The sequence below is a fragment of the Choloepus didactylus genome, chromosome 14, assembly GCF_015220235.1.
Source record: "Choloepus didactylus isolate mChoDid1 chromosome 14, mChoDid1.pri, whole genome shotgun sequence".
Classification (NCBI taxonomy): Eukaryota; Metazoa; Chordata; class Mammalia; order Pilosa; family Megalonychidae; genus Choloepus; species Choloepus didactylus.
Genome location: NC_051320.1, coordinates 79,712,327 through 79,733,287, shown reverse-complemented (window position 1 = coordinate 79,733,287; position 20,961 = coordinate 79,712,327). Strand labels below are relative to the sequence as shown.

Sequence of the window (20,961 nt, the reverse complement as noted above, 5' to 3'; positions counted from 1 at the left end):
TTCTTTCAGCAATCCATAAGTGAAACAGGTTTAGCTGTTTACTTGTGCATAAGTTATCCACTTAGCCTAAACTTTGTTTTTTAATATATACTTTATTTTAAAGAGATGGCCTGCCAACACAGTCTGGGCAGTTTGAGCTCATTTGTAGCTATTGCCACTCCCTACCCATCCCCAACAATGTATTCAAATTCAATACTAAAAGTTACTTATTAACCTCAAGAGATATCATGTCCTGAGAAAACCATGATAAACTTTGCCAGCAGGAAGACTGATCTCTTAATGAAATATAGAACAACTATCTCAGAAAAACGAAAATGGGCAATCGTCATGTAAGTATTCATTGCCTTTGGGAATCAAGCAGATGAAGTTTTAATTTTTGGTTTTCATGTGGAGAAATTTAAACTATGAAAACATGATTGATACTTTTATACCATATGGCTATGATTACTTCTATTGTTGGTTTTAACAACAGCATACCATGCTTTTAAAACGCATTTTGTATAGTTTTCTTCATCAGCCTAAATTCTCTTAAGAGGGATGAAAGAGATACTGTATGTTTTAAACAAGGCAGTAAACAATGCCTTACAGAGATGCAGAGGGTTATTATGTGTTTGTGGAATGTATGACTTTGTTTGCAGCGAAGTTGCACCAAACTGCTTAGACTGTACCCATTTAGAGTTCTGTAGGAAGGGCAGCTTCATGCTGCAATGTCAGTAGACCAAAAAATGAAATACTCCTACAAGAACATACAATTTGGATTGAAACATGAAAATATTCCAGCATTATTTCTAAACAGCATCAAACTTCCAGATATTTGGAAATAATCTTAGGATGGAATTAATATTTTACTTTTCTTCAGAAATATCTAGGCTCTTGTGACTAGCATATCTATAAACTGTTAATGACTAAAAACTGACTACCACATTACCATTTGGAACCAACCATTCACGAGACAAACCAGAGTTGACTCTTCACTTTTCACATTGAAAAATGTTTATTTAAAGCCGTCACAGTAAGAATTTTAAGAAGGTTTCACCGCACCTACTATTGCTTCCCCTGGCAAGAATGATTTGTGCATACATTAGGAGTGAAGAGAAAAAATCTCCAAATTTTTCTGTAGACTATGGCTTTGGTTATAAGGTTTTACCTTTGCTATACATTAATCTTTAGTTGTTTGTGAGCCTACAAATATTTTCTTCAGGGAGGCATTCTTTGTTTTGCTTCTTTAGGTTTTTTTTCCTTTTCTTTTTCTTTAGGCATTATTTTTTAAATCATCTGTAAGCAGTCATAATTACAAGTCATCCATTCAGGGAAGAGAGAAACTGAAACCTACTTCAGAAATACTTTTGACAGTTCCAAAGGCCCTCAGGAGTAATCATTGCCTTGCGCTGGCAGTTTAGGAGGACTAGCTTGTCTTTGAGAGTGGGCCAGCATTTTTACATATTTCTTTTTTGAATCCTCAGAGCCAGTCTTACTCCCTCTCAGAGGGCAGCCAACAGTTGCCCAAAGGGAACACTCAGCCCTCGGCCACAGTGCAGCCTCTCAGCCGTCCCTCGGGAAGCTCAGAGACAGAGGCCCGTCAGCCTGTAAGCACTTTACCTTCCCTCCAAATTATGGGTATCCCGGGCTCTCTCCTGGGCCCGATTATTCAGCAATGTCCTGTCACAGGGAAATCTCCAGTCTGAACTTTTCATCACCAAACCTTGCTTCCAAGCAGGGAAATTTTCCCCTGGAAAATGTTCGTTACAATATTTGCTGCTGAAGTAAGAATGTCAGCTTCTAGGCGCTTGGCTTACCTTCCCAACAGGGTCCCCTTAACAGCACCCTGGACTGAGGGGGTGCAGCTACACCTCAGCCACTGTAACATTTCCAAAAATAGCAAGAGGATTTAGAACATGTGCAAAAGGGGTGAATGCATTCTAAAACTGTCTTTCCAGCTGAGCAAATACAGAACCCTTTAAAGGACAAAAAAAATTGTCCTAGTTAATAACAAATTATTTGCATTAGAAAGTTACTTGCATATACAGACACTTTAGTTTTAAAACTAAAACTAAGGTGGCTGCCGTTTTAAAGCAACTACGCAACCAAAACAAACTTATAAGTTAAATATGAGAAAAATATAAAATCAGTGATGTTCAAATGAACACTGATTTAGTGTGACAGACAATATAATTTTGCTGAAACTAAAGGGCTGCATTCAATGTAAAAATGGGCCTGATGACCATAAGACTTTTTTTTTTTTTAATTTCAGCATGTCTAAAATATGGTGCAATGGGTGACTTCCTAATACTCCTACTAACCTACTGAGGTTACTTTTGTTTGTACAACTCCCTGTAATGCCATTTGTGCTTCTCTTGGCTCAAACACATGATTTTCATAGCCTCCCTCTGTTCTCCCTTCTTTTATCATTTGCCTACAACAATTAAAGTATGGCTGTTTGGCATGTTTACAATCATAAATATGAATACAAATGCAGGCATTGAAATCATGTGCCAGCACTCAGACATCCTGATGATCCAGTATGTTTTAAATTAATATTTTAGGTTATTATCATCATGAAATACACTATTTTAAAAGGCTCATGCAAAAGTCTTGAATCCCCAAGAATATGTCTACAGACCAAGGTCAACAGAAAATTATATGAAAAATATTGCTCTAAAGCCAACAGAATATTAGCCAGGAAATTATACTTTTTAAGGTACTATGATATAGAATCCTAGCCAATCCTGAAAACCGAGTTACTCTATGCTTTGGTTTCCCCCCAGTTCTCTTTCCATCATTAATGACTTTTTCCAGCTGAAGACCTAATGATTGTGACTGACCTATTTGGAATAACTGGGATACAGGGTTGCTATCATTTGCTAAATCAACCACAGTTCAGAGTTCACTTAGCTGGAGTCAGGCAGCTAGAGAGCATATAGACAAAAAAATTAGATCCACAGAAGAATCTGCTAGGTTCAGTTAGATGACTTCTCTACTGGTGGTGATTGTCAAGGAAATCACCACTTCGAGGAGAATGGAGAGTTGAGTTCAATGTTGAGGTAGCTTTACTATGAAAGTGTGGCTGCAAGGTATGGGCAGGACGATGGGGAGGGAGCAAGATTTAGAGGATCAATGGATAAATGTGGAAATAATCTCAAACTCAAGAGAACTAATGAATTCTGGAAAATTATTTGCAAGGCTGATTAACGTGCAATAGAAAGAACAGCAGCCTTGCTACTCAAGTGTGGTTCTTAGAGTAGTAGCAGTATCTGTGTTGCATGGGCAATTGTTAGAAATGCAGAATCTCAGGTCCCACCTATGACTACTGGATCAGAATCTGTATTTTAATAAGCTCCTCAAGGGATTCTTATGTGCATTAAAGTTTGAGAAGCACCGAACTGGAGCACAGGTTCTCGAACTCAACTACATATTGGAATCTCCTGGGAAGTTCAAATGAACACTGATTCCTGGATGCCACCTCCAGGGATTTTTATTTCATTGGTCTGCTGGTTGGCCTTGGCATCCAGATTTGTAAATGCTCCCCAGGTGAATCTAATTGTGCCGCACAGTTTGAGAAACTCTATCCTCATCCTTACAGGAATTCTTCTGCACACTGCAGTGAAGGCAGGTGTTATTCTGAGCAACTATAAATGAAAACCAATTGATAAATGTTAGAACATCTGCTCAGCAATCTACCATGAAGCAATCAAGAACACACCAAGCTTAGGACTTGCTTGTGCCAATATTTAGCCAACATAAATATTGTCTAAATTAGAAAACAGTTTGGGACCTGTAGCAGGTAAATAAAAACCAGGCCAGCTCTGGTGAAGGATCGCTGCATGATGGGTGGGGAGTAGAGTCAGATTGCCTGAGTAGAGAAAGGAGGCTCTGAGGGCAGGTGAAAATGAGAGCGGGCATTTGGGGTAAGGGTAGCTATGGTTTTATCCAAGGTTTGCATTAAACTGTGATTCCCCAACCCAAAGGTACCACAGTGAACTCTAAACAGAAACCAGCCTAGATCAGTCAGTCATACCTCCCTTATCAGAAAATCTTTTATCTCATAAAGTTAGTCCATCAGAACATCAACATGAGTACGGGGGGGCGGGGGGGGGGGACGAAAAGGGCCTCTGATGTCAAAACATGACTTACACTTTATTTGTTTGCTGTCTTTATTTAAAAACAAGTCTCATTCAAAGTCTAGACACAAGTACACAATCTTGGCCTTTTGGGTTTCTTGTCTATAGTAGAAAAACAGCAGTCATTTTCAACAGAGGGAAAGAAGCTGCCAAGGGCAAATACACTGACAGAAGGAAGAACATACAAACTGTCAAAGATCAACACAAGAATTCTAAAGCCCCAGGAGCCTGGGCCACTCGGTGGAGGTGATGGACTCCCGCTCTCCCCTGCAGCACAGGCAGGCCTCCCTGCTCCCCAGCACTGCAAGAACCAATGCTCACAATGGCAATGGGGCTAACAGGAGCGCAAAGGGGACTTTCGGAAATGATAGTAATAGCAACTGTCATTTATTGAGCACTTGGTTTGAGTCCTTCACTATACCAACTTCACGTATTATGCTATTTGGTTCTCCCAACAATCCTCTGAGGGAGATAATACCATTCCCATGGAAAGTGAGGCAAAGAGAAATTGGGTAATTTCCCAAGGTCACACATCTAGTAAGATGTGAAGGGTGGATTTGAATTCAGGCAGAAGTTCTGAACTATTCCTTGGGCTCATATTATATGACCTAGAAGCTGCCCTCTCAGAATTTCTACAGCCATTGAACTGGGTCATCATCACTACTGAGCCTCTTGTCCCCCAAGCTGGATCAGACGCTTCTCCTTCGTGCTCCCGTAGGTCTGTGTCACTGCTCTCCCATGTGGTTTTAGAACCATCTGTCAGTACATCCGCCCCACCCTGGACCAGTGGTTCCCTGAGAGTAGGACTGGGTCTTGTTCATCTTTGCTTCCCCATTACCAACATAATGCCTGGAACACGGCAAATGCTAGACAAAAGTACGATGAATTTATCAATTCATTACGTTTTCTTAATGAGCCTGAACCAAACAGGTGTTTTGCTCATTTGGAGCCCATTGAGCTAGTGCAGTATTTCTTTTTAAAATTCCCATGTTCGGGGCATATCCACAGACCAATCCATGGGTGAGGCCCAGGCATCTGAATTTTTTAAAACTCTCCAGATGATTCTAATATGTACGCAAAATTGAGAACCACAGGTCTGATGTCAGGTATTCTACTAGCACAGTGGTTCCCAAAGGTGGCCCTGACTGCCATCATTAGTAAAACTGGGATCTTGTTAGGAATGCAAATTGTCAAGTCCCGCCCCAGACTCATCGAATTAGAAGCTCAGGGGTGGGGCCTAGCCATCCACATTTTAATAAGCCTTGCAGGTGATTCTGACGCCCACTCAAGTTTGAGAATCACTGTTCAAACATAAGCCTCTCACAGCCCTAGGCTAACACTGGGCCCGAGTTTGGGCTTATGGACCACTCCCGCCATTCTTCAGCCTGCAGAGATGCCCGGATGATGGCATTTAAAGCCTGCTTTGCTCCACATGCTCCTCCCCAGCCTCTCACACAGAATGCAGTCCAGAGAACTGCCCCTTCCACTCCCTCCTCTGCTCCATGCCAGGCTGCACCCTCTTCCAACCCTCATCCTAGGACTTCACAGTGAAAAAAGCAGCTGAGAAAAGAATGTCTCTGCCAACATAGGAGGGAGCCAGTCCCCATCGCTTTGGTCAATTTTACAATTCCAGTTCAGTTTAACATGTCCTTTTCAAGCAAACATCTTGAGCCAGGTACTGCTTGAGGTCTGTAGATAGAAAGAGGAATAAGACAAAAGACCACAGGTCATGTCCTAAAATAGCTCAGAGTCTAGAGAGGGAGACATCAAATAAATAATTATAACAATGTGCTTTGGGTCTGTTGAAAGAAATGTGTCTGCAGATACAAAGTTCAGAAATTGGGCAAGGGAGGGAATGATTCTGTGAAGAAGAAATGAGTAGAAGAATAATGACATAACTGAACTTAGCAACTTAGCAACATCAAGGGAAAGAGCTTCTTTTATAAGCATCTATATATAAAATGTCAGGGAAAATTCTAATTGTCTTGGGCCATCACTGTGCCCAAGGTTGGCCTTACCTACATTTGGGGGTCGGAGATATTGCTTTATCATTTGTGCTTTCTTACAACTATTATTGTTGTTGTTGCTACTGTTGCTGTAGAAAAAGAATAAAGCCTTAAAGATTAGGTAGAAAGGCAATAAAATAATAATAAAATAATTCACCCTTCAGATGGTTGTAGTGGGAATGGAATGTAAGATTTAAAAAGTTAGGAAAATTTTTAGAGAAAGAATTAATAGATTCAGATCCAATGCAAATTTAAACTCCTAACAGGGGAAAGAATAACATTCATTGTTTTGATACTGAATGAGACTGAAATTTGCTCAAAGCAAATCTAGTATTTTCACTTTGTTTCCTTTTCAGCAAATCAGAACTTGTTCACACACTGTCAGTTAGGCCTTACACACAGCACCATTTGATGAGATGATGGCCCAGCTCAATCGCCAATATTTTCATATCTTCTTTTTTCAATTCTGTCTGCCCACTTATCATTGATTCTTGAGAATTCCAGAGGACACTAGCTCCTTTTTTCCTGATAGTAAGTAGTCCCAGGTTTATATTCTTATTGAGTTGACCAAAAAAACAAAAACAAAACAACAACAACAAAAAAACAACCTTTGGTAATATCAGAGGAAATGGATAATTATTTTCTAATGAAAGAAGTGCTTCATTTTTCTTGAAGGCAACACTCCTTTTATAGTTGAATAATAGCCATTATCTCCCTACAACCACCTTAGTCCTCAAGTTCACTGTTGTTAATGCAATGCGTCAGTAATTGGATATCTGGAAGTTTAACACTCTTCAGGGGTCTTTAACTCCCAAAACAATCTATGAACAACCTCAAAGTAGACAAGTCATTTTTCCCAGGACACAAAATCTTGTTTCTAGATAATGACTATTATTCTGTCTCTACTAGTAGCCCCATGTTCTCCAGCTCAACACAATACTAACATGACCCTAAGAATCAGTCAACTAAGAGACACTATAGCCCAGTCATCCAGCTGATTTAGGCTATGATACCCTACAACAATATTGATACAGATATAGAGGGAGGGGGTTGATGACAGCTTTCTCACTTCTTTGGACCAGCCTCAACACAAACACTTCCTCCTCATTACCTTATACCAGCAGTCATCTTTCAGAGTTTTTCACCTGCATCACTTTGCAAAAAAATTGAAGGAAGACATCATGGTCCACTTCTAATTTTCCTTTTTATGTAACCACAGCAATTTGCTCTTTTTAACTGAATGACTTGCTTTAGTTGATACCTGGATGCCATTTATTACCAGAAGTACAACCTTCTTAATACCTTTTATAGTAACAAGTTGACAGAATTGCTACAGCATTAGGCCAGGTTTCTCAACCTCAGCACTGTTTACATTTGGGACCAGATCATTCTTTGTTGGTGTTGTTGGGGGTGGTTTACCCTGTGCATTAAAGGACATATACTAGCACCCCAAGTTCCTACCTGCTGGATGCCAGCAACACACCTTCCAACAAAAGATGTCTCCAGACATTGCCACATGAATCTTGGAAGGCAAAATTGCCCCAGGTCAGTTAGCTTCTGCATCAGACACACACCTTTGATGAAAAAGCAAGGCTATGTAAGACAGGTACAGAAGATGGTGCTGTCTTTATCTGGCTGGATCTCCATCAGCACCCATGTATTCCTGCCCCTCTGGCCCAGGTGCTCCCCACACCGAATCCCTCTCATCACCTGGTAAAAGCCAACTCATCTTGAAGACTGATCCTTGTCTTCCTATTGATGTCAGCAGCAGCTGAAAAGTAGCAGTTTCTCCCCCAAAGGACCGTTAGCCCACTAGTAACTTCTCACAGCCATAGTACGAAGGGCCTCACTGATGGCCAGTAACAAGGCTGCTGAGCTGCTGGTTTTCCTGCCTGGATGAGAAATGCTCACCTGGACAGACACTGACTGAAAGGTTCATGAGTTGATCTGTTCACCTCTCCTCTGTTTGGGGGTAGGTCCCCAAACCTGCTGTCCCACTTGGCCTCCCTATTTTCTACATTTCTGAGAAGATAACCAGTACATTCAGAAACAATGGTGCTCACCACCTTAGGGTACTGCATGTTGCTAGAACCTTAACGTTAGATGTCTTTGCTCCTGCCCAGCCCCAGAGTCACCCCTGACAGGTAAAGATCACATCAGCCTGTATAACTTAGAGAACATGGCCTGAGAAAGCTTGTCTTTCTCAAAAATGACCTAACAATATCAATCTTTGCAAAAAGATATTCTTAAAGTGTTAATGTATAAATTATCCCCCAGTTTTGGAGAAAGGCCATTTTTAACCTAAAATTATTCACTCAGTTTTCAGAATATATAGGCAACATATGTAAGTAAATGTTGAGATCTGATCCAATTGGATTTTTCCCCACTTTTAGCCTGATTTGCCATATGAAGCAAATATTCCTGCCCTTTTAGAGTGTGGCCAAACTCTTAAAAGTCACTCATGTCACTTTAAAACTGCATCTTTAAAAAGATGGATCAACAGCCAAAAACAGCAATGGGTTCCCAGCACCCTTCTAGAGCTGGACAGATCTCAGGCTTCCTAACATAATTTCCTAGCTATCTGGTCTACCCTTTGATTCAAAAGGAATGCAAATAGACTTCTAATGGAGTCCAAGTGGGAAGAAGATCTGAGAGTGGAGGAATCAGCCTTGCTATTAGTCACTGTGACCACAGAGAATCCCAATTAAAATGGAGCAATAACTAGATGGTGAAATAACAAATATTATTGCAAGATTCAAGCTGTGCTCAAATATACCCAACAGAGCACACTGCAAAATATATTCTTTTCTATTTAGTAGTTTTTTCTCTGACATCAGTTAAATAGATTCTGATTTAAAACGAGAAAAAAAAAAAAAAAAAAGAAAGAAAAGAAAAAAGGAAGACTTTTAATCAAATTTATTGTCCCCAAAAAACCATGCCCAAGAAACAATCAACTTAATGGAACCAATATGTCAGTAAACACACAGCACTCATGTTTAAAGATGAGTATGGCTCCGTTTTTCTGTTTCAAATTGCCCATCAGTCTCTACTAATCATGTCTGTGGAAATGTCGCCAAGGTATTTTCTGGCTCTGTACTCACGAACTTTAAGAGTAAAATGCTTTGCATCCACACTAATTGGCTTCAAAGCACAAATGAGTAACCAGTTAGAGGTAAAGAACATTGTCCTGATAGAGAGGAGTCCAGGTTCTTCCACGAACAAGTAGGTAACCCTGGACAGGCGATTTAACACACGTCTGTTAAATGAGGGGATTGGGTACACTCAATATTCCCCAAACTCACAGTAGGAGTATGACATTCATGATGATTGCCATATCTATATATATGCCACCTGGACTATCAGCTACCCATATTTTCTCAAATCCACTCACCTGTTTGACATAAATAAATTTATCTTAAAAGGAAACTTTATATTAGAAACATAAAAGGAAAACCAGTATCAGATGACACAATTGTAGGTAATTTTATTAAATAAAATGAAAGCAAAAAGAACATATCAAATTCTAACTAAATATTGTTGCCAGCTGAAGAGTCAGATACTGTTTTAGTTTCCTGGCTGGTAAAGCAAATATCATGCAATGGATTGTTTTAAACAACAGGAATTTATTGGCTTGCAGTTTTGAGGCTAGGAGAAGTCCAAAATGGAAGCATCCTCAAGACAATGCTTTCTGCCAGAAGCCTGCAGCCTTCTAAGGCTGGCTGCCACTGATCCTTGATCATTGGTTTTTCTTGCATATGATGGCCGCTCCTGACTTCTCCTTTATCTTCTGGGTTCTGTTGACTTTCACTTCTGGATGTTCCCTCTGGCTTTCTCTCTCTTTGTGACCTTCCCTATAAGGCCTTCAGTAATAGAAATTAGACCCATCCTGATTCAGTTGGGCCACACCTTAACTGAAGTAACCTCATTGAAAGGTCCTACTTGCCAAGATTCACACCCACAGGAATGGATTTACTTTAAGAACATGTGTTCTGGGGTACATAGCTCTAAGCCACCATAGATACCATCAACTTTTCTCTCTCTGTTATTAGCATGGGATAGAGCAGGGGTCAACAAATCAAGTATATGAGGCTTTGTGGGCCATACAATCTCTTTTGCATCTACTCATCTTTTTGTTGTACCAGAAAAGCAGCCATTAGCCAAATATAAATGGATGAATATGGCTGGATTCCAATAAAACTGTTTTATAAAAACTGGTAATGGGCCAGATTTGGCCTGCAGCCTGTAATATGCCAATCACTGTGTTAGAAAGCTATAAAAGACGTGCTATCTCCAGGCAAAGACTGACTCAGTCAGAAGAATTAAGAGAGCTTAAAAAGGAATTCCTAGGGATGTATGCACAACTGTGTAATGATATTGTGAGCCAGTGATTATATACTTTGGATGGTTTGTATGTTGTGTGAATATATCTCAATAAAATTAAAAACAAAACAAAAAAAGGAATTCCTTTTGCAGTTGGAAATCCAGTAGGCTTTAATGCCTTCTCAATGCAACACCTAAAACCAACTCTGACCACAGTGTTACTTGTCACCCACTTTGGAAAACCTTGGGTTGGATTTCTACTCTGAGATTAAGGATGACCCTGATTCTTTATCTTTTGCTCCTTGGAGAAGGCCTAGGATTTCTTACCTGTGTAAACCCTCAGCATGTTTTTAAGTTGTGTTTCTCACTCAATGAGGAGTCCATGGGCGAGTTTCTAATCTTTGTCAGCCTAGTGGTTCTCAACCCTAGCTGCACATTAGAATTATCCGTAGAATTTTTTAAATACCTGGGTCTCACTCTCAGCAATTCTGATTTAATAGGACCAGGGTGGGACTCATTCATTTGTATATTGTAAAGCTTAGCAAATGATTCTGATATACAGGAAAGGTTGAAAAACGACTGGGCTATATTTTGGTGATGTCATCTGCCTCAGAATCCATCATGTCCTCCATATAGGCAATTCTAAGAGCCCAAAACTCTATTTAGTCCAAACTGTTTTACACTTGAAAGTCCTAGGTCTTCACGTTCATTTGTGTTTCCAGGTAAGGTCTGATTGAGCCCTCCCACAAACCTCAGTTAAATTTACTGTTTCTCTTTTCTCTCTCCTGCTCCATTACCCTAGAAGGTTTGACATCACTATCACTCAAGATGTCTAGTTGGCTAACTTTTCTCCTCCTCTCCTGTCCCCACTTCTGCCACTGATCTCTGGCATTGATACAAATTAGAGCAAGGCCAGGATGCAAAGGGGAAGGAATGTACTCTAGAAAAGTTGGTTCATCCTCTCCTTGGAGGAAAGAAAATGCCTAGTGGCTACAGAGAGGAGTTACTCCATCAATTCAACTGAGCTTCCTTTAATATGTGAAAATATGCCAAGTGTCTACAACGTGTCGGGAACTGTGCTTGGCGCTGGGGATATGATGATGAATATGACAGGGCCCTTGCCCCCAAGAGACTAAGGAGTCTTCAACAGGCACTTCCCCCACACTGATTCCTTCTTGTATCACAGGGTGAAAATCAACTCATCTTGAAGATTGACCCTTGTCCTCCTGTCGAGTACAGCAGCAGTTATGAGACTAGCGAACAAGCATAACGTATCTTAAGGGAATCTTCTAGAAGTCTCTGGAAGAATGGAGGGCAAGCACAAAGGAGAAAGTCAGTGGTGTGCTAGAAAATGTCTAACAACCAGCTCTCTTGGTGGGGATGGGGGTGGGGGTGGGGGACTCTAATTTGCCTCCTTTGCAATGGAAGTCCTGAGTCCCAGGAAACCCCCGAGTCCCACGCCACTGGGAGAGTTGGTCGTCCAAGCTCCAAGCTGGCACCGGCAAAAAGTCCTCAATTCTACCCAAGAGTATCAGGAAGTGTTTCAAAAAAGAGGTGAGGCTTCAGCAAAGTCCCTGAAGTAGACACACTCTTCACTGTGAGCATGGAATCGAGGGCTACAGGTGTTTAAAAGATGAGGCTCCGTGCTCTCATCCCCAGCCTTCTTTGGCCTTGTGAGGAATTGGGAAGTTACAGTGATCACGCCACTTGCAACATGCCCCCTCTCCTTCCCCGTACCTCACAAGAGGGACAAACCAGCAGTCTATTAGCCCAGATTCCTCCAGGCAGGGAGAAAGGAGATCTTACCCAGGAAAACATTTGACAGTTTATCAGGCTGGAAAGCAGTCACCCCAAAGAAGTGAGTCTATTGGAAAGCTTGATCATCCTGCTGGGACCTCATGCCTTTTTTGTCTTCAAAATGTCTCTGCTAAAATAACCTCCCTGGCATAGTACACTCCTTTTAGCTTTCTCCCTCCACTATTCTAAGAGCAAGATGTTTTAGGAAATGGGGGAACCGAAGGTTTAGGATGAGAGGGGAGAGGAGGAGGAGGAGGAAGAGTCTGAGAAGCTGCTGGAGAAGGGACAGAAAGGCCAGCTGAACCCCTGCCAGCTCAGATCATCGTGCTGGTGAAGCCTCCCTGCCCAGCATTCTCACACTGTCTTATTTGATCCTCCTGAGATTCTGCAGGGTAAGGCGGGTAGTGTGCATCACAGATGGGAAGCATAAAACATGATTCTATTTGAATCAGAAGGATTATTGTGAGCAGAATTTGACAATAGTGCCTCTCCTACATACACGGTTTGCCCATAGGGAGAGGGCAGTCCATTTGGCCTAGCAAATAGTGGTATTTGGCCTTCATTTATCATTTCACTTCTCATTGTCTCATCATCAGGAGTATTTCTTGATCCCACAGCTATATGAGAAGTTTTTGCCTTCCCTACTCAGCGGTTAAGTCGCAGGTCTTGACTCGTATTTCTTTCTGTAAAAGACCAGCATTCTGAGAATTGGCTCAAGTTGTTCTCCCATTAAGGAAAAAAAAAATGTTTTTAAAAATAATTTTGACAGGAACAAAAAAACAGTCAATTAATCAGAAGTCAGTAGTAGAATTTCTGGAGCCAGAATGTGTGTATTTAAATCCCCACATCACCACTTACTAGCTATGTGTACATGGGCAAGTTATTAATCTCTCTATGACTTGCTTTCCTCATTTGTAAAATAGGAGGTAATAGTACCAACCTCATAGCTTGTTGGGAGGATTAAATCAATTATTCTATGTAAATTGTTTGGACCAGTATATTTTGCTGTGATTCTCGATTTTAAGGTTTTCTCCCATAAATTTCTCTTTTAGCCCCTGATAATGGTTACCTGTATAAGTATATGATGGTTTTTGATTAAGAACAAAAGTATAGTTTTGAGTTTATTATACCTCCATGTATTAGTTGGGTTCTCTAAGAGAACAGAACCAACAGGAGATATCTGTAAATATGAGATTTTATAAAAGTGTTTTATGCAACAGTGGGGACGCACGAGTCCAAATTCCATAGGGCAGGAAACATGAGTCCAAATTCCATAGGGGAGGCAGCAAGCTGGCAATTCCGATGAAGGTCTCTGATGAGAGGCTGGCAGGCTGGAGAAGTGAAAGTTCTCTCTCTTCTCCCTTAAAAGTCTTCAGCTGATTGTATTAAATCCAGTTGATTGATTCACTCATTGCAGAAGGCACACCCTTCATTGATGTATTCACCCACAGATGCAATCAATTGACTGATGATTTAATAAACCAGCCTTCTGCTTTATTAACCAGCCACAAATGTCCTTGCAGTAATGGTTAGGCCGGTGCTTTCTTGACCAGACATCTGGACATCATCACTTGGCCAAACTGACACATGAACCTAACCATCATACCCCATTTTAAAGGCTCCACACCAAGCACCCATGTAAGGGGTTCATTCATCACTCAATAGGAATCAGGTCAAGATGGAAGGAAATAATAAAAATAACATTGAGCACTTACCAGTTGCCAAGCATCCTGCCAAGAGCTTTTGATAACAACTTTTAAGAGGCAGGTCCTATTATTACCCTCTTTCAGGTGGGAAAACAAATACTTGGGAAGGATAGCATTCTTTCAAGAAAGAGAAAGATGGCATCATGGCAGGTTGGTGGCTAGATCTCTGAGAATGGGGGGTGCCTTGTGTGGCCTCAAAGAAGCCCCTTCTCCAAACTGGACCTCAGTTTCCTAAATTCTGTGATATTCTTAAAATCACACAAAGCAAATTTAGCCAAAACCATCACATGGGCTCAAGGTATCATTAATGAGCAGTGGCCATGGTTATTGCTTGCACTGTGGAAAATTCAGGGTGTCCAAGGCTCTCTCCCCTGTACAACCTTCACCTATCTCCATTTGGCTTCTGCTTAATGAGCCAAGGCCCTTAATTTTTCCTTCACAGCCTCCTCCTTATTTCATGCCAGTTCAAACGGCAGCCCTCTTTAGACCAGTGTACAATCAGCCCCCTGCCCTCTGCTTCCCAGCTCCACCAAAGAGCCCTCCTGGATCAGAGCCTGGATGCTAAACATCCACTATGAACTATTTACTGAGCAGACCGCAGCCAGTCAGGGCTTCTGGAGAACTTCAAGGGGAATAGACAACAATCTAAATACCACTGTCTTTACATTTTGATCAAACTTCAGAGTTTACAAATGACCCTTACAGCCTTATGTCATCGAGCCTCCCACCTCCTATGTGCCAGCCACCGAGTGCCAGCTACAGCCCGGCACTGTGCTGCTGTATCCCAAACACTGTGGTGTTAAACCACATGCTCTCCATGAGCAGGTGCAGCCCCACTGCCTTAGTGTCCCAGGGCTGTCTCAACAAAGCACCACCAACCTGGTGACATAAAACAACTGAAATTTATTCTCTCACAGTTTGGGAGGCCTGAAGTTTGAAATCAAGGGGTAGGTAGGACCATGTTCTCTCAAGGTTCCAGGGATGTATCTGTCCTTATCTGTCCCTAGCTTCTGTTGGTGACCAGCCGTCCTTGACATGTCATGACTCGTAGCTGCAGAGCTCGTCTCTGCCTCCGTCTTCACAAGGCCTTCTCCCCTGTGTCTACCGGTGCATGTTCTCCCATCTCATAAGGACACCAGTCATATTGGATTAGGGCCCACCCCACTCCCGTCTGACATAATTTTAACTTAACTAATTCCATCTGCAGTGACCCTGTTTCCAAATAAGGCCATGTTCACAGATACTGTGAAGGACTTCAACGTATCTTTTTGAGAGACACAGCTCAACCCAGAACACCTGATGTACAGAAGAGGCAACTAGAGCTCAATGAGATTGATCAGCTTGCCCCAGGTCATATGACTAGCAAGGTGCAAAGCAGTGATTGACCACAGAAGATCCAACTCCGAAGTCCACACTTACCCTTACGTGAAGTTTAGATACATTATGTTTGCGCCGTAGGAGCACAGTGAAGGATCATAGCAAGCATATGTCCATGGTCTTAGAAAGCATCGTGCGGTCATCTCTCCTTGGCGTGCCCTCCTCCCACTCCCACCCCCATCCCTGCCCATTTTTCCACTGCTGGCCTAACTCCTACTCATCTATCCAGAGCCAGCACAAGGTCAACTCCTCCATGAAAATTCCTCTTTGTCCTCTTAGTTATTGGTCTCCAGAGTGCTTACCATGTTATAATGCAATTGTCATTTATCTGTTGGCATGTTTATTTCTCTGGGGACAAGGACTGTGCTTCGTAGATCGTTCTGCTGCCTCACCTGGGGCAATGCTTGGTGCACAGTAGCTACTCAATGCTTGTTTGTGGAAGGAAGAAAAGCAAGGGAGGAGAGAAGAAAAGGGAGAAGGGAGGAGAGGAAGAGTGAAGAATTATTTAAGGAGAGTCCAATTAACCTGCTGCTTTTCAATTCCTATGTGTTTCATGAGAGAGTATATTCTTATTTTCCAGTCTTGATGCTTTCCAAATAGAAAATCAGGATCCAAGAACTGATAATTGTCCTTAGGCTGTGTTGTGGAAAATCTTGGTTACTACCTAATACACAGAGCAATCAATTTGCAAATCACATCCCTCAGCCAACTCCTTTACAAACTCCATCCCCAGAATTTGCTGCAACCTGGAAGAAGAGTCTCCCAAAATGTTCCGTTTCTATCATAAGAGTTAAAACTTCCTTGAACTGGACTGGGACGGAGACATTTGAACAGGAGTCTGTTTTTCCAGTCTTGCCCTTCTGGCTGGGAGGTATCAGGAACTTGATACAAGAGCTGACCTTCCTCCTGAGCGGTCGATGGGTTGGGGCGGGGACATCGCTGAGTCATTTCACAGGGTCAATGATTTCAGTCTTCTTTCTGCCCAGGTGACACTGCTTCTTAGGCTCATAAAATCGACATGTATTTTCTAGGTCTCCACCCACAAGAAAAACAGATCATTCGTTTCCTTGTTTTTAAATGAAGGAGCATAGACACACAGAGAAGTGACACGTAGACATGTCAGAAGGAAGATGATCCAGACTGAAATGTCCCAGCTCATTCCATTCACAAGGCAGTGCCCATGGGATTTGCTTCCATTTTCAAGTCCAATGTCCTGGGCATGACTCTAAGCATCTCTCTGGGGTGCGGGTGGATCTTCACACCCCACAAGGGTGTGCATTATCACACTTGTCAAGTGAGGCAGCTCATAAAGGGATGTGATCCCAGTTTGCTCAGACCCCACAGCCTGAATTTTAACTACTCTTCTGCCTTATGTGAAACATGGGCCCGGAACTCCAGATCCAACGGCAGGTTATCTACCTAAAATATCCTTAAAGTGCCGTTTACACATTTATCAGAAAGCGGCTGAAGTATTCAGAGATTTCATGGTGGATATGTCTCCAGCAAATATGAATTGTGTACATTTATTAAGCACAAGCTCTCTGTTAGGCTTTGTTTCAGGTGCTTCGCATGAATCACTTCATTAAAATTCTCATGCTAGCCCGACAAGGTAGGCACTATGACCTCCATTTTAAGAATGAGGAAACCACAACACAGAGGGGTTCCATAACTTGCCTAAGGTACATCATTAATAAGCAGTTGTGATGGAATTCAAATCCAATCTGACTAGAAAACACGTCTTAAACTTGATTCTTATGTTCTCAATGGCTACCTGTTATAAACATGGTGTTTAGGATATGTGCAGAATGTGTGTGTGTGTGTGTGTGTGTGTATTATATATATTATATATATATTCCTCCAAAATTTTTGAATTAAAATATGCAGCTTTGAAAACCAAAATGTCATCACAAGACAGAAGCCAAGAGATGCCTCAAAGAATAAGAGAAGGATTAGGATTTATGTAGCCGCTTTCTGTACCTGGCACTTAAAATGTTATCTTATGTGAACCTCAAACCTTGCAAGGTAGGCACTACCCTGGTTTAAAGGTGAGGAAATGGTGGCTTAGAGATGAATGGCCCAAGTCCACATGGGTGCCAAGGGGCCGAACCAGCCTTCAAACCTGGGTCCATGTAGAATCAAAGTCCGGACTTCAGAAAACTTTTTTTTTTTTTTTTAAATAGAGAAGTTGTAGGTTTACAAAAAAATCATGCAGAAAATACAGAATTCCCCTTACACTACCCCCTCCCCAATGACCCCCCCACACACACACACAATGGTTTTCCCTATTATTAACATTTGTTTGGTGACTTTGTTGCAATTGATGAAACAATATTATCATTACACTATTAACTATAGTTCATAGTTTACATTAGGTTTCAGATTTGTGTTGTACAGTCCAATGTTTTTTTTTTTTAATTCTATTAAAACATATACAACATAAAATTTCCCCTTTTAACCACATAATTCGGTGGTGTTAATTGCATTCACAATGTTGTGTTACCATCACCACTATCTAATACTAAAACTTTCCCATCAGCCCAAATAGAAACTGTACCAATTAAGCATTAACTAACTCCCCATTTCCTAACCTGCCCTTGGCCCTTGGTCTTCTGTTTTCTAGTTTCTGACTCTATGAATTTGCTTATTTTAATTATTTCATATCAGTGAAAAGGATGATACTTGTCCTTTTGTGTCTGGCTTATTTCACTCAACATGATGTCTTCAAGGTTCATCTGTGTTGTCACATGTTTAAGAATTTCATTCCTTTTTACAGCCGAATGATATTCATGTATTTATGTACAGCATTTTGTTTATCCATTTGTATGCCGATGGACACTTTGATTGCTTCTATCTTTTGTAAATCACTTTGGGTAAAACTGACATCTTAACAATATTTAGTCTTCCAATCCATGAACACAGAATATCCTTCCATTTATTTACATCTTCTTGGACTTTGTTGACTCAGCACTTTCCCAGTTACTGCAATGCTTTAACTGTTTTCTGGCGTTTTGAGGAAGATGCCTCTACCAGCTTTTGCTAGTTGTTCAAAGATTCCGTGGGGGAATGGTACCTTGAAGCATCTTACGCTGCCATCTTATCAACCGGAAGTCCTGAAATCCTTTTTATTAGCATTTCTTAATATCTTACTTGTACCATCCTTTTTATGTTTCCTGAGTATCAGTGCAAGCAGTGTTAGAAAACAAACAAAACAAAACAAAACAAAACAAAAGAAGCCCTGTTACGGTGCCTTGACGATGCCTCGGAGTTGAACACAGGTGTCCTATCTGTGCACACATGCACATTCAACAGCCTTCACACTTTGCTGTCCCCATCCTGAGTCTGCCTCACACCTATTAGGTGTCTGACTTGCATTCCCGCGGACCTGCTTTATTTGAAAGTTCTGCTCAGTAGCTCCAAGTTTCAAAAACTAGAAGTCCTGTTTGGCAAACAGGCCGAGGCCCTAAAATCAGCTGCCTGGCCCACCAACAATCAACAGTGGACGAGGAATGCTGGATCCATATACATTCCAGAGCGGAAGTTCATTACCCAGCTCAGCGCAACAAGCCATGGGATGATCCTTGCACAAACACTGGGTGTCCCCAATGAATACATCCATTGTCCAGGCAGCACCAGCCACAGAAAGGGGAAAATTCCAAACAGACTGTTTTCTTTTCCCTCCTTAGTTTTTAAATCATATCACATAATTGCTTCAAATATCCTGCTGTTTTAAGGAACAATATTGAATTCTTCTCTCAAGAGGTTGAGGAGAGATAACTGACCTGGCTATCAGTGGGTCCTACAGGGAGCCTCATGGCTGTGATTCCTACCTGCCCTGTGGATGGTTGTGCCAATGCTATAAAGTTCTACCTAGTATTACTTGTTAATCAAAAGAGAAAGAATTAAGTCCTGTGCCAGTTTGAATGTACTATGTCCACCAAAACACCATTATCTTTAATACAATCTTGTGGGGGCAGACGTATTAGTGTTGATTAAATTGGAATGTTTGGATTAGTTTGTTTCCATGGAGATGTGCCCCGCCCAACTATAGCTGATAACTCTGATTGGATAATTTTCATGGAGGTGTGGCCCCGCCCATTCAGCATGGGCCTTGATTAGTTTACTGGAGCCCTATATAAGCTCACACAGAAGGAGTGAGCTTGCTACAGCCACAAGGGACAGTTTGAAGAAAGCACAGGAGCTGAGAGAGGAGCTGAAATGCAACCTAGGAGCAAGCAAACGCCAGCCACATGCTTTCCCAGCTAACAGAGGTTTTCTGGACGCCATTGGCCATCCTTCAGTGAAGGACAGCATTAGCAAACCAGAACAAGTCCCAATGCCATCTTTATTCTTAACATGTGACTCAATACTCTCCCACTGCATGCTCCAGATATCACTGCTAGTTTGGACCAAACACTCATTTATTCAGTTTTTGGACCTGGATAAACAAACTGGACACTTTCAGAGAGTTCTTTCTCCCACCCCTCAGGTCCTATGGGTCCATGGTAGTTGTATCATGGAACAACCTTACGAAAGAGGAAGGTGATGAGAGTGAGGAACATCGTTTCGTGCCCCGTGGTGCTAGCCCCGGCTCCCACTCGGCCACTGCCTGCCAAGGGGTTCTTCAACAAGTTTTCGCATGGCCTCTGCAAGCCCACACAGCCTCGTGCAAAAGAGAAAAGGCCCCCTGGGGGAAGCAGCCCTGCCAGGACAGGACTTGGCAAGCCGGGTTAGAGCCCCCACTGCCCCCCTGGCCAGTGCCCTCAGCAGAGCACAATCTGCCCAGCCATTGGCAGAAGCCCTGTGTCTCTGCTTCAGATGATCCATTGTGAAATGGAACAGATCACGAGTGTCCTGCAAACTTCCCTGCAGTGATGAGGCTAAAATGATGTACAGAGCAGTTTATGAATCAGTCTATTAACAGGAGATTTCTTCAGCCTGGCTCAGTTCCACCTCACTTCCCGAGTCCTCCATAGACTCTTCAGATGAAATGCAAAGATACCACTTACTCCTTTGAGATTGCTCTTGGCCACACTCCCAAACTCAGAAAAGCAGCTCTTTCAGAATTTGACCAAAAAGCAGGACCAGCTTCATGGGGATGGGACCCGAGCAGTCCCTCAGGGCCCCGTGCTTGGTTTAATGATCTGATATCACCATCTTGAAATTCTCAATTGTTGTGTTCAAGGAGCCCTGCATTTTTATTTTGCACTGAGCCCCACAAATTATGCGGCTGGTTCTGCCAGTGGGCCTCCATTTGTCACTTAGAGCATATTGGATGCACCAGATAGCTTTCTTACACCCCCCAAAAGTTTGGATTAGGAAAATGCAATTTCTCTAGGGAAACAGAATCAACAAGAGATAGCTATAAATATATGATTTATAAAAGTGTCTCACACAACTATGGGTATGCACAAGTCCAAATTCTCTAGGGCAGGCAGCAGACTGGCAACCCCAGTGAAGATGTTCAATGAACTCCTCAGGCAATGAACTGGCAACCTCGGTGAACTCCTCAGGAAATGCTTCACTGGTCAGCTGAAGAAGTGGTGAAGTTCCTCTATCTGTCTTGCTTAAAAGTCTTCAACTGATTGGATTAAATCCAGCTGATTGCATTCTCTCATTGTGGAAGACACGCCCTTCATT

At 41.9% G+C, this 20,961-nt stretch overlaps 1 protein-coding gene across 2 annotated transcripts in view; it reads left to right on the top strand.

Annotated features, from left to right (window-relative positions):
- Positions 1 to 260: 260 nt before the first annotated feature.
- ANXA13 (annexin A13) overlaps positions 261 to 20,961 on the top strand; it is a 58,617-nt gene continuing 37,916 nt past the window's right edge. Inside the window, exons 1-2 of one of the 2 annotated variants that reach the window (XM_037803169.1) lie at positions 261 to 329; positions 1,464 to 1,586. In XM_037803169.1, coding sequence (XP_037659097.1) covers positions 315 to 329; positions 1,464 to 1,586 — 138 coding nt within the window. In that variant the 5' untranslated portion in view covers positions 261 to 314. The remainder of the gene's footprint in view (positions 330 to 1,463; positions 1,587 to 20,961) is intronic. The other variant, XM_037803170.1, reaches the window with a different exon arrangement.